Below are 14575 nucleotides of genomic sequence, written 5' to 3' on the forward strand. Positions count from 1 at the left end.
TTAACTTGCTTCTGAACTGCAAAAGCACCTGAACTCACTGGACACCTACTTTCTAATTTGACAGAGATTTTTTGGCAGGTGTAACTACTTCATGCGGCAAACAACATATGCTGGAGACAGGAGGAAAGGCTGAAGACCCTGAGTCCTCCCTCACCCATTTTGAGCCTGAAATATCCACATTTCTGTCTCTGTGTTGGCCCAGAATCACCTGGCAAGAGTAGATCAGCAACTTTGTCACGTGTCTGTCTGACAGAAATTGATAAAAAATCTTCACTGAGAGAGTTGTCAGGCAATGGAACAGGCTGTCCACAGACATGGTTGAATCACAATTCTCAGCCATTCCTGGGCGTTTTTAAAAGACATGGATGTGGTGCTTAGGAACATGGCTCAGTAGTGGACTCTGCTGTGTTAGGTCACCAGCTGGACTCAGTGATCTTCGAGGTCTTTTATAAATGAAACAATTCTATGGTTCTATGATTCTCTGACCAGATGATGTCCCTTTGCCTGGGGCCTCTGAGAGATATGATACACAAAATGTGCTCAGACACTGCACAGCCCATGGCAAGCAGACAGGGCTCCTCCCAAGACCTGGTCTGGACACAGGTCTGGAGCCCTCTGTTCCTGTGTTCACTGCTCCTCGCAGCTGCTTCAGAGGGAGAATCACCACCCTCTCCAGGACAAGTTAGTGTTGAACAGAAAAAACCCCTCCCGTAGTGATCAAAACATGCATAATTAAATATCTCACTTTATATTCTAGGCTAGGCCTCAGAAAATACATCAGGAATTATTTTTATGTGGCTGGATAGTGAATACAAAAGGTTTTATCCTTTTACATTTATTTATCTTTTACAAAAGATTCTTTGATTTCTTCTGAAGCTTTTCTTTTGGTCATGTCAAAACATGACTACATGTTTGACTATTTCAAAACTAAGAGAGCTGCTTCTGGTAAAAGCGAAATAAAAGAACCTGAGCTGAAAAAACAGAAGGTGAAACTGTTTGATTTTTTACATGGAAAAGCAAATTACTTAGATTTTATGTTCTATTAATGATCTCCATTTACATTTTTTACCATTGTTGCTAGCACAGGCAGATGGATCAGGGATCCAGCCTGTTGATAAGGGAGCTGGATAAGGACATGCTGTGCTGTCTTTGTGCTGCTGGGTATGTTTACGCTGTGTGTTACTGGCAAGGACACAAGCTCATTCTGCACAGAGATCTGAGCTACCAGCCCAGACTTGGCATTGTGCTTGCACAGTGACTCCTGTTATTTGGTGTAAATTTTGGGCAGAGCATGTTTTTGGCTGTCTGGGCTATACAGTTCAAGTATTATTTCCCTGAAAGGTGAAAAAGGTTTATTTCCCAAGGTTTATTTTCTTTAAAATATGGAACTGCGCTGTGACAAAAAAGACAGAGCTATTAATAAAATGTACTTAATTAAATGTCTTCTCTTTCTTGCCATATAATAGTTATTGTTTGCCTAACATCAACCTATTTAATGAACAGAGGCTATTTTTTCTGTAGGCCCTATCATGCCAGTCTTGTTCACTAGGTAAAGAGGGACTTACAGCTTCTTCAGACATCAAGCATAATAAAATCCCTTTGCTTAAAAGCCCCACAGGGTGATGGTTAGTACCAAGGTTAAATTTTTCTTTGGTTTTGCAATTTCAGGAAAGTACTTATTTGAAAATAAGCATCATACTTTCTTTGATTCTGAAATACTCATTAGAGATTGTTTCATTGACATAGGTCTGGAGAGGAATCTGGCAGTTGGGACTAATCAAGGCACCAAATTCTGCTGAGGAAAACCCAAGGTGCACTCCTTGGAATACACACCTGGGATAAATTGGTTTCAGACAACTTCTCCCAGTGCACAGGGAGATAACAGACTCGAGGTAGCAGGCAGGTACCAAAACCCCAGCCATTCCTTCCCCTTCCCTGTGCTGCAGAGGCTCTGCAGCAGCCAAATCACAACCTGATAAGCCGTCAATTAGTCCTGGGGGAAAAAAAATGAAGAAGTGTTTTTTTTTCCCCCCTCTGTGCTCCTGGAATTGTCTTGCTGTGGCAGAGATGTGCCAGTCCCTGAGCAGAGGCTGCACATCTGGAGGAGCAGAAGCACAAGTGACTGCCGTGGCAGCGGGTGGCCACTAGTGCGGCCATGGCAGGGTTTGGCTGTGTGACTACACTGCAGCCTCAGAGTAGCATCTGGTGGTAATCTTGGTAGGAGTACAGTGGAATAAGTCAAAGAGTTTTTCATTAGGCCTGCTAAAGTAATTTAGAATAGTTTGGGTTGGAAGGAAACTTTAAAAGCCATCCACTTCAATGTCCCCAGAGGGACATCTTTCACTAGTTCAGATTGCTCAGAGAGGTGGTAGATGATACATCCCTGGAATCCTTCAAGGTCAGGTTAGATGGAGTTCTGGGCAACCAGAGCTCTTCCAGGACATTGTTCCACTGTTTCAGTGCTCTCATTGTAGAAGATTTCTTTCATCTATCTCGTCTAAATCAACCCTCTTTTAGTTTAAAACCAATTCCCATTGTCCTATTGCTACAGGCCCTGCTAAATGTTTGTCCCCATCTTTCCTATAAGCTCCCTCTAAGTACTCAGAGGTGGCAACGGGGTCTCCTTGGAGTTTTCTCTTCTCCAGGCTGAACAGCCCCAGCTCTCACAGCCTTTCCTCACAGGAGGGGTGCTCCAGTCCTCTGACCATTTTCATGACCCTCCTCTGGTCTTGTTCCAACAGGTCCATGTCCTTCTTATGCCGAGGTCCCCAGAGCTGGATGCACTGGAGCACTCCAGGTGGGGCCTCATGAGTCTGGAGTAGATGGGCAGAATCACCTCCCCCTACCTGCTGGTCACACTTCTGTTGGTGCAGCCCAGGATATGATTGACTTTCTGGGCTGTGAATGCCCAGAGATTATTTTTAATCTCAACTAAAAAGAGCTTATTTTTTTATCTTTGGGTTGGCCATGAGGTGCTGCTAACTGTATCATTACTAACTAATCATTAGTATCATTACTATTGATACTAACTGTATCATTACTATTCTGAAGACATTTGAAATACAGTATAAGAAATGGTAATTTTTTCTTACAATAATTTTACTAAAATAAACCCCCTACAAACTCATTTTCAAGGTCCTGCTGTGGTAGTCTCCCCTGGATCACAGTCTTGCCTGAGCTGCAGAACTTAAAGAAAAGAAAAACTGTTTTGATTTGGTAGGACACATCTGTTCTTTCCATGATTGAATTTAGGCAACCTAGAACATCTCTTTGGAAAATGCTGTTCTGTGTATTGTTTTGTGTGGTAACTCTATGGTGTGGATTCTCTTTAAATAAATAGACTTTAAGTCCCATTGTTCCCTAGAGGAAGAGGAGGCTTAGCAGAGCATTGTTCTCCAGAACATTCAGCCTGCACAGGCAGACACAGAAGCAAAGAACTCATACTCTCTGTCCACTGCTGGATTCCAGCTCCCATCCCATCCTCCTAATTTGGCAAGTTCAAGGTACAAAATAATTTTAAAAAATGGAATTTATTGTCCCCATTCATTTGTTGGTCTGAGTATATTTCACAGTACTTTGGCTTACCTACTCTCAGGTGCCTTCCACAAAATGCAGTTTTGGAGTTTTCTTTGCAGATATTTTCCTGAAAATCACTTTTCTGTCTGTTTAAGGTCTGATTCTGATCTGATATACTGAGGTGCAAATTAGTATATGCCTTGAAATTCAGGCACATTTTGCTGTAATACCAACATCAAATCAGAACCATAACTTTGTACCCAAAGGTACGGTCATGTGAACAAAGACTTTAAATCAGAATCATAATTAACTGAAAAAAAATACAGTTAGGCTTAATTGTCTCCAGAATTTTGCTGACTGTGGATTTGTTCTTGCAAATCTGAAACCAGCAAAAAATGTGGGTATTTTACCCACAGCAGAATTTTCAGAGAGAGGTCTAATGTATAACCATAATTATTGGTTCTCATTTTCCAACTAAACCTGCTTATGGTAAATAGGATGAAGAGCATGGATTTCACTTGTTTTGTGCATGAAAAACAATACTGACAACATAAATATGTAAGTTAGGTGGACAGGGGGTGGTAACAATGCTGTTTCTTTTAAATTATTTACTATTTTTATTTTGTGTTGAGAAAAATTCTATTAATCTCCTGCCTGAGAGCAAAACAAATCATATTGCCTGGGCAGTAAAAATACTGACTGTTGACCTATACTGCTGTTCTCAGTTTTTAGTGCTATATGCATGCCCAAAGAGATGCCTGATATATGATCAATATAACTGCTTATTTCTTGACTTTTGCATGAACGTTATGCACACTGTGCCCTCTTAAATACTATGTTCTACCACAGAAGAGTGAGTACAGTTTCTGTTATGTATTCAGAAGTAAAATTAAGGAGGAAACACAAGTGAAGAGCAGATGACAGAGTTTACCTCCAGGAGATAGAGATGATTGATGGTGTCCGTTCACCTTCAGCTGGATACAACAATAAATGTTTCCTGCAGCATTTTGACCATGTAAGCCATTTCAGACATGTGGATGACATTTTTACAGATACTAGAATTTCAGGAGATGAGACTTTGGGATCCTGTTTATTGTGCAGTGTGGGATACAGTCCTATGCAGTAGTAAGGGTTCCCTATAAAATATCAGCAGTATATTCAAGAAAAGCAGATTTTTAATCTCCCTTTTTCAAATTCACTCCTTTCAAAACTGTGAGTTTCCTTCTGGACTAAATGTAGGTTCCACTGTCTTTTATGTTAATTGCTCACATATTTTAGATTCTTTTTTCTTTAATTAAAAAAAATAAAATCAATATATATGTAATTTATATAGTGTCTGTCCCCTATTAAGTGCTTGCTAAGTCCTGTACAAAACGTTCAGATTTGAGAACCTGATTTTAAGGAGCTATGAGTGTGAATTCACAGGAGCAGCATCTGCAAGTGAGTATAGTGTAGAAGTGGGAGCTTTGGAGTTCACTGCAACTACTTCCAGAAGCTCTGGGAAAAACTGTTATTTCTTTTCCTGCTTAGTTTCATGAGACAGTGAAGCTGGTGTATCCAAAGGGGATGTTTCAGACTGAGGGTCTAGGCAGATTTTATATGTGAATTCCTTATTTTTAAAAGTATCTTTCTCTAAGTATCTCTTAGATGTATCCCAGTGGTTCTGGGTTTTTTTTTGAGAACATAATTGTTGACTGCACCCTGAACTTAATTTTCTTTAATAATAGACTACATTCCCATTTGTAACATACACACTTCTAAAATGAGGAAAGTCTAAGTGTTTACTGGAATTTCTTTTACACTTCCAAAAAATCATTCTTACTGAAAGGCCATAGGTTGAACATAAGTTAGGAAACCTAGGACAGGTTCAAAGCTCCTAAGTGTGGGCGCAAACTTTGCTCATGTCTTGATATTTTATATCTTGCCTTACTTTCCATGCTTTTTTTCCCCCATCTTCTCCAGCTGCAGAGGTCAGAAGCCACAGCACCAGGCAATGGTGTCCCAGTTTGGATAAGCATGGGAACCAGGCTCACATGGTGACATGAACCTGTGTATCAGTTTAGACACAGCCATAACAAACTGGGAGCCTCCTTACCTGGCATGCCCATGCCCTTCGCTGAGGTAGTGAGGATGTGCATACTGTTCCAATTATTTTGAAAAAGAAATTAAAAGAGGGAAAGAAAGTAAGACTGAAACACCTCATATTTTTCACTTATAATGAGGAGAGCAGAAAAACTTTAAAGGTAAATTTATTGGACATAAGGAAAAATAATGAAAACTTGATTTTTTCCTATAGGACAACATAAATATTATTGTGCAGGGGGAATATCAGGTAATGAGAAAGTACATAATTAGAGCTGAGGTGTTGGGACAAGAATAGGTAAGTGGTCCCAAAGCTGTTGTGGATTTCACTGATCTGTGCTGGTTTTAGGAATCAGCCGTGCTTGTCTACAGAATTATTGGCTATTTTAAAAAATGGATACTTAAATTATTTTTGCTAGAGAGCTCACAGCTTTTCACCTCTTAGAAGCTCCCTGACACCATCCAGAGAAACATTAAGTTTGGTTTTCATCTGAATGAATATAATTACCTTCCCTCTCATGCTGTTGGTGTGCTTTCCAAATGCTTTTTTTGCCAGTTGTGTTCATGACATTTTACTTCTACTTGGGGGTGGGGAGGGAGAGCTGAGCAGCAGGGAGAAAGAACTTTTTTTAAATAGCAGAGCTTTTAGTCCCTGATTAAAACATTTGGAAAAAATCTGCAGAGGGAATAGCACAGGAGGAGTTCCTTTCCACTTCTCAATTCCCTCAGCAACTCATTTTTGTCACACTCCCATGTGTTTTTTCCATGAGACAGAACAATTGCCAGCCATTGTGTGTAAGGTACTGTGGGATCAGAGGTACTTAGTTATGGTATGCAGGGGTATTAATGGGCATTAAAATACCTGAAATTTGCTGAATGCTCTCAGATTTGATATCTGTCCTTATCTACGTGAACAGTTGGTTTATGCAATTTTCTGGATGTCATGTCCCAGTAGCTCCAGCACATTATATCTTGAATTACAGAACATTCCTTTACTGTTCTCTGTTTCCTTGCTATCCACCTCCACATGACTCCCAGGTTATTTTATGTGGTTGTTACACAGTAAGCATGGACCATAGCCTTCATCTGACCAAGAGAAATTACAATTATCTGCAGTACTGCAACCCAATGAAGAATAATAACAAAGAAGAAGAGTTAACATCTTGATCCAATATTTTAAAAGACCCAAATCTTGCAACAAAAATCTCAGAGAAAAACTGTACAAGTTATTTCAGCCTTTGTCTGCACTTGGTCATTTACAAGTGAGAGAAGAGGTGAGGTGAGGAACACTTCTGAAAAGGCTTCGGAAGAACAAAACGTGGGGGAGAAATAGGAGGTAACATGCTGAGCCACCATGTACAGGTGGAGGCAGATGAACTGAAGTAAAAAGATCATAGTAGTGATTTTTAAAGAACAAATGAGAGAGATATTTTCTATTCTAAGAAACCTTGACCTGCTAATGGGAAGCTATCTTCTTCTTTATATGATTCCCAAGAGTAGGAAGAGTGGTGCATTTGATAAAAAACCCTCACAAAACTCCATCTGTTCCAGCACCCTACTTTGTAAACTATCAAAAGGTTCCTACTAGATTCATTTTATGTCTCCCACTTCCTGTAACTGGAAGAAACAGAAAATAGCTGATCTCTATCTACTAGGTCCATGTGACTCAAAGTTTACAGACATCTCCTAGAGACTAAATTGTTTCTACTGGAGACCAAAGAGTTCTAGTTTACTTGGTTATTTCAGGGGCTTAAACTATTCCCATGTATTTGGTTGTCCTTGTTGCTCCTGTGTGAACTTCTGGTAATTGCCTCCAGAAAAATCCCCTTGAATATTCCACATCTACTCTGTCCAAACCCTGATATGTGTGTTTGTCTCCCACTTATCCACTTCCCCTGGAACCTTTGGACAGAACATACAAATGCAGGAAGGAAAAAAGTATGTGTGAGTATAGTTTTGAATTTCCTGTTGGGTGGCTGATTAGCAGTGTCTTCTAGAGAGCTCCTCTTGAGTTCCTTCAGGCTGAGCTCCTGCTTATTGTGTGAGGCAGAAGGCAAATACAACTGTCCCTCACTCTTTCCAAGAGCTTTGAGTGCTTCTTCCTCTTTGCTGAGACTCCCCAAATATTTGCTGACTTCCCAAAGGTATCTAGAACACATTTATTTAAGGATGTGCCCATATGGCATACCTGGCCTGCTTGACAGAGTTTGGAGAAACACGTGCACTTCCAGTTAGTTCATTGTCTTGGGTCTAAGTTCTCAACTAAAGAGTTACAATTATGTGTGCCTCCAAGTGCTGAACTAAGTTTATGAGTAACATTTGCATTGCTTTTATTTTCCCCCTCTCATTCTTTTGCCCTAATTATACTAATGCCTTTTCCCTTTATGGTACAGCTTCTGACACAAAAGAAATTACTAGGATTCACAGATGTTTCTTGGCACAAAAAGAAGTCAGTTTGTTGGGATACCCCTTTTCATGGTGAACATTAGAAAACTACTCACCTCCTAATTGGCTTTCCCAAAAAACCTTACCAAATTTTTTTCCCCTTGAGTGGCAGTCAAGTTCAGTAGTAATGGCAATACTTGCTCAACTGATTCTAATCAATGGCACAAAGAGAAGAATTTAAATTATCCTGCCCAGGACACTGTGATGATGACGGATGGACAAGATATATTTGTAATTCTGTAGAAACCTCCATGCCATTTCAAATTAACTTTCCATCATCTTTTATTGACACAAATAATGCCAGGATAGTAGAAATGGAAAATACTAGTAGAAGGGGGAAAATATTAGTAGAGTAGGAAAAATATTAGCTTGTTTTTCCAGTTTGTGTTACACATGTGGTACACATTCTGGTTTCTGTTTCAAATATTGACCACATTTTCAGCAAGGCTTGTAAATGTATCTTGGCCCCCCTACTACAATTGCCTATTGACTAAGAGTTCTTATTATTAGCTCTAGGTTTTTGTTTTGTTTTTGGTTTGTTTTTTTTTTTTTTTTGGCAGTGATTTTCTTGTCCAACTTTTGGAAGCTGATGAGAAGTCTCATTTTTTTGGACTAGAGTCTATGCAAAAGCTTCTAAACCAGAGATCAACAAAGGAGAATTTGGACTGGTCTTTCATGTGTCACCTTGCGAATATTATTTTTAAAACTTTCAACAAAATTGTTGAGTTACGTTAATGAGCAGAGGTACTATATTTGAATTTTATGTATGTTATTCTATTTGAACCAACTTGATGATAGTTGATGATGTCACTTAAACCTAGAGGATAGTAAAATGAGTGTTTTGACATTGTGTCAAAAGTAGTAGATAACTTATGCGATTAATATTCAGAAAAATTTAAGCACCAGCCCTGACAATGTGTTATTCATCTCTATGTCATCTGGAAACAAACTGAATGCTATCTTGAATTTAAATTCAAGACCATGGAGACCATGCCTGTGCTATGGGCTGCAGACAGACAGAACAGAGCTGTTGCACAAAACTTACAGCGGGACCCTGGCTTTAAAGAAAAGTTTCGTTTTCTGTCCTGCTGCTTTTTGGCACTGTCAGGAGCATTCCTGACTGTGGTGGCCTGTTTGATTTTGCAGTGCAGACAGATACTGGAACGTGAGGAACTGAACAGAGATGGCAAAACAGCTGTCAAGTGTTTAACTATTTTCTATCACTAATAGTGACTCAGGGGTCAATTGCTTCATATCACATTACCAAATCCTTGAAGCTTAGGGAATGTTTTTTTAAACTTCATTTTAGAAGGAGAATTCCTATGCTTGGCTTGGCTACTCCAATAAAATAAAAAGAATAATATAGCTCTTACTTCCACAGAGAGGTGTGCTTTTCCTGATGAATTTGATGGTCACTTTGAAAGAAATTTATATCGTACATTGACACATGCCACTGGCTTCGAATGCTCCTATATTCGAATGCCTTTTCATTCGCATCATAAACTTACTATGTTAAATATTTACTAAAAACAAAGTCTTTAAATTGGGCAAAAAACATTCACTTTGGAGGCAAGTTCACTTTTTACTACTACTTAGTTCAATCTTTCCCTTTCTAACACAAATTTGAACTGCCGTTGGAACAAAAAGGAAAAGGTCTAGTTTGAAATGCACGTGAACGTTTTAGTCTCCACTTGCTTACAGTGGAGTTCCCTTATTGCTTGAGATTCCTATGCATTCTCTAATATGAGCGCACACTGTTCAACTTTTTAGAACAATTTTAGGTTCCCGTATAATTGCGCCCTAAAGGAAATACAGATCTTCATTCATTTCAGAGCACGGTGGAACCTCAAACCCCTTTATTTCCCCCCTGTATAATCGCAATTCCCTTTTTCACAAGGACACTCAAACTTTTTTTCTTTTTCCCCAGCGTAGCATCCTTCCTTTGGCTAGCAGAGACTCGCAGCACCTTTATCAAGAACTACATGCTACACCCGCCAGCGAACAAGCCCACGACCGGGTCGGCGGCGGGAGGGGCGCCCGGACCCGCAGACACCGGGCGGCTCTGGCCAGCGGAGCGCAGGGAGCGCGGCCGCGGAGCTGCGCCCCGGGCACCGGAGCGGACTTACCCGGCGTAGCGGCCGCGGTGGCCGCGGAGCGGTAGCGCAGCCTGGAGGCAGAGCAGACAAAGGGGCAGGAGCCCGCGGAGAGGCATCGTGCGGGGCCGCGCCGTCACCGCGCACAGCCCCCCGGCACCGCCACCCCCGGCACCCCGGCACCGGCACCGCCGCCGCGCCCGCCCCAGGTGGCGGCTGCTGCCGCGCACACAAAGCCGCGGCCGGAGCCGAGAGGAGCGGGGCGCTCGGAGGTGTCGCTGGTCGCCAGCGGCGAGGGCAGAAAGCCGGGGGAGGACGCCCGTCGGCCGCGCCCGGGCACGGGGATGGGGATGGGGACGGGACTGGGCGGGGAGGCGCCCGCCCGCCCGCCGGGGAGGGCCGGGGGTGCGGGGGGTGCGCGGCCCCGCCCGGGGGGAGCCCGGGGCCGGCGAGGGCCGGGCGGTGCCGAGCGGCCCCCGAGGGCACGGCGAGGGCCGGGCGGTGGCGAGCGGGGCACGGCGAGGGCCGGGCGGTGCCGAGCGGCCCTCGAGGGCACGGCGAGGGCCGGGCGGTGCCGAGCGGGGCACGGCGAGGGCCGGGCGGTGCCGAGCGGCCCCCGAGGGCACGGCGGCTCCGTCGGGGCCGGCGGGACGAGGTTGATGCGCGGTGGGTTCGGCTGCAGGTGCGGCGGGGCGGCCGGGCAAGGGCCGCTCAACGCGCGGTCAGTGGCATCGGGGGATTATCGATGAGGTTCCCGGCTGGGCAAGAGCTGCGGCTGATGAGAGGGCAGGGACACACTTCCATGAAACAAAGAGTGGTAGAGAGACCATTAGGAGCCATAAAGGCAGGAGGAGGTGGGATTTCAGTTTACTGCTGTGGTGAAAATCTTGTGTCTGAGTAGTGAGAATGGAAGAGACAACTGATACAATAGAATGAATTAAAAGCCCAGCATGTTTTAAAAACTGGACTTTTGCTGTCTCTTCCACACTGGTGATGTTGAAAGATCCATGTAAAGTGCTCCATTGGAGCACTGAGAATAACAAGGAATATGGGGAGAATTTTGCTGCAAAGTATGGTAGTTTATAGAAAACACATGGAGTACCTATTAGAGAAAATATGGGTAAAAATAAAATACCAATATGGAATAAATGGATAGCCCTTTGATACCTTTATGTTGAATTTACTAAAAAGGAGCAAAAAGTGTTTCAAACCCAACTGATTTTCAGCCTCTGAGAGCAAAATGAACATGTGGGCTGTAGACAAATAAAACCAGCTGACATTTGAACGTGTGAGAGCTACTCTAAATCCCTGTTAATGTTTCAGAAACACAGGGAGCCTTTTGAAAAAGGACTGTATTAAACCACACACACTTTGTATTCTCTGGCTGAAAGGCAAACAAGCATTTTCCTTTGTCTCTTTTTCACACCGGCAGCAAATCTGACAGTAGTTGTGTGATAGAGTCTGGAGGTGGAAAAGACTTTGTCCAAGGCAGGATTATTCTCTTCAGTCTGGTTATTGGTGTTCTCTCTCTTGAGCTTCCCATCTCCCCATAACATGCCCCACTTAAAATCTCAAATTCATTTCTGGTGAGAATATGCAGAGGTGTATGTGTGTGTGTGTGTGCTTACATGCTGTACATCTCTTGTTGAAAGCACTTCCCATTAACTATAGGCATGCCCCCAAATCTGCTCTGTGAATCTTCAGTCTTATAATAAATGCAACTTCAGCTTTACAAGCATCTATTTCATAAAAGCTCTGCTCTCTGTTCAGAAGTGACTTCAAAGGTAGAGTTGAGCAACTGACTTTTGGAGGGCATGAGTATGATATTAAAGCAAAACCCACTGCTTTATTACACATTTACTTTTCTTACTGTGTGTATCCTTGCTACACCTGAAGTACACACTGATTTATTGAAATGTTTAAAAAATGTAGTTTGGCTATCATTCTAAAGTATTTGGTTTCCAGATGAAAACCTGACTCTGAGTTAGTAAGAATTTTACTTTTGGCGTCTGATTGTAGAATACTTTGGCTATTATTCTAAAAAGTTTGCTTTCAAGAGGAAAACTTGGCTCCATTTGTATTGGGGAGAATGTAATTATGGGCTTCTGTGGCTCTAGGTTTCAATCTTTAGTCCTGCCTTTATGCAACATTCCCTGATAGTAAAATGCAAGCAGGTATGAGATGGAAAGGAAATTCAAGCACTAATACCAAACAGTGAAGCAAAGTAACACAATGGGAAAGAAAGACTCAAAAAAATTGTAGCTACCTTTGTTAATATGTACTACTTCTGGCAGTTTAAAACACATTTAAAATATAATTTTAAAGTACACTTTTAGAGCTGTGGAGAAGCTGAAGATAGAAATAGCTCAAACATACTGAATAGGGCTTTAAGGGAGGTAGGGGATAGTGAGGTGGATACAGGTGCATTGGTGTCTCTTTGATCCATCAGTTTAAATTGTACTATGCTACAGGGCCTACTGGAGGGAGGGCTGGAATTCTGTCATGCTGGCACCTAGGGAAGGATTAAAACACTGTAGTCAAGCCTGGAAGTTACACATGTGCTAAGTCTCCTTTCCTGACAAAATGGGGCTATCAAAATTGCACCCAGCTAAGCAAAGGATTTGAGACAAAGAAAATCAGAATTTCTTTTCCTTCTCTTCTTGGAACAGAAAAGAGAAATTGCCAACACCAAGGGCAGCTTGGTAGTGATAACAGCTTTGGATGGAACAGAGGAGAGCAAACTGAGATATGGTTTCCCTCTTAATGAATCAAGTTGTGGGATTTATCACAGCATCCTACACTTTACAAGGAACACAGGCTGCTGAAACAGAGGCAGTTCTACACAGTGTGGAAACAAGAAAGGATTCATTTAAAGTGAGTGGGCAGGCAGCCTACATTTGGTACCTAGTCTTTAGAACATGCCACGTATTGGGAAGAACAGAAAAAGGGCATTAGCTTCTTATAAGCATGTTTTATACCTTTGAGTTGTTCCAGCTCTCACCTTCATGAGAAGGTTGCATTGGCTTGAATAAACAAACCTTGCTGCACATTTGTTAGAGACATAACAGTTCAGAAACAGGAGTTTAAAAGAGGTTTACATTTTCTAGTGTAAATCACACTCATTAATGATAAACTAGACTAAGCGCATTCATTTTCTCTCAGTTATAACTCATTAAAAATATTGAAGTTGATTGAGTGCAATGTCCTTTTCAAGATCTGCTCTCCATTTCTTTTAACTCCCATAGAGAACTTGTCAGATGAAGGACAGTGAAAGTGGCCCTGCTGATTATGTTCTAGGTTAGGTTTGTGGTCTAAAAGAATGAATGTGATATAATCCATGCATGAGTGCCATGGCTGGTTAGCCTTAACTAACCACTCTGTGTAGTCAGGAGTGTTACAGTAGCAACAGAGCACTGATAACCTGAGAATTTCCCACTCCTAGGAGTTGGTTATGCAGGTTATGCTGGGCTTTGCACTATGAGAGACAGGCTGCTGTTGGCACCTGAGACAGTTTTGTTACAATGAACTGGTGCTTGACACTACCTTGGAGGGTATTCAGATGTAATTTTCTTACTAAAATGAAGTACAAATATCTTTAGAAGGGATGGACTTGCATTGGACTTTACATTCTGTCTTCAACTTACTTGTGGATGCTGCATTACCGTAACTGAAAAATTTTATTTGAATGTAGTCAATGGCACTAAACTTTTTTAAAATGGTTAAATTATGTGAAAGAATGAGCAATTGCACTTAGAGAATTTCTGTCTTCTGCTATTATTCTGTTATTCTGCAGCAGGACAGGAATAGAGGTTAAATATTCCTTTTTTGTTTTGTAGAATCGAGGGACATTTAAATACGGGTTTGCTTTAGAAGAAGCTAAAGGAAAATAGGTGTATAATAGACAATTCATCAACAGATCAGCCCTCCATAGAAGCCTTTAGGAACCATACTGATAAATAACATCAGAGCACAGTATTACAAACCTGATAAGTCAATTTCTTAGTACAGTTTTAGTCTTGGAAAGAGTGCTGTACTTCTGTTCATAGGTTTCTTTATACGTATGCAATTCTTAGAGCTAACCATAGGAGAAGAAAATTTTTAAAGGCTCTGCAGGAGGCATCCTTGTGAGAAAAAGCTGGCTCTGTCTTGAGATTCTGCCTTAAGACACATATGGCAACATGGTTTCAAACTTTTTGGCCAAGCATTCTGAAAAAAAAGCATTGCTCATGACAAATAAGAGGTGTATATAACTGGATAAACAAATTCAGTGTCTAGACTTTATCTCAGATGTCTCTACCCCTGCTAACACACTTAAAGAAGCAATATAAAAATACTCCCTATATTGAACTTACAGGATTTTTATTTGAGTGAAAATACAGCCTTTTTATTAGGCAAGAGACTCCTCTATCTTTTCTGTTCTGCTGAAAATTTCATGCTGG

General features: G+C 41.6%; 1 protein-coding gene across 1 annotated transcript in view; it reads right to left on the minus strand.

The window, feature by feature from the left end:
• The window catches only part of CPA6 (carboxypeptidase A6), an 80870-nt gene extending 70615 nt beyond the window's left edge, over positions 1-10255 (minus strand). The window contains exon 1 of the mRNA XM_036395663.2: positions 10170-10255. Within this exon, the coding sequence (XP_036251556.1) occupies positions 10170-10255 (86 nt within the window). The remainder of the gene's footprint in view (positions 1-10169) is intronic.
• Positions 10256-14575: the final 4320 nt, after the last annotated feature.

Source organism: Molothrus ater, chromosome 1, assembly GCF_012460135.2.
Source record: "Molothrus ater isolate BHLD 08-10-18 breed brown headed cowbird chromosome 1, BPBGC_Mater_1.1, whole genome shotgun sequence".
Classification (NCBI taxonomy): domain Eukaryota; kingdom Metazoa; phylum Chordata; class Aves; order Passeriformes; family Icteridae; genus Molothrus; species Molothrus ater.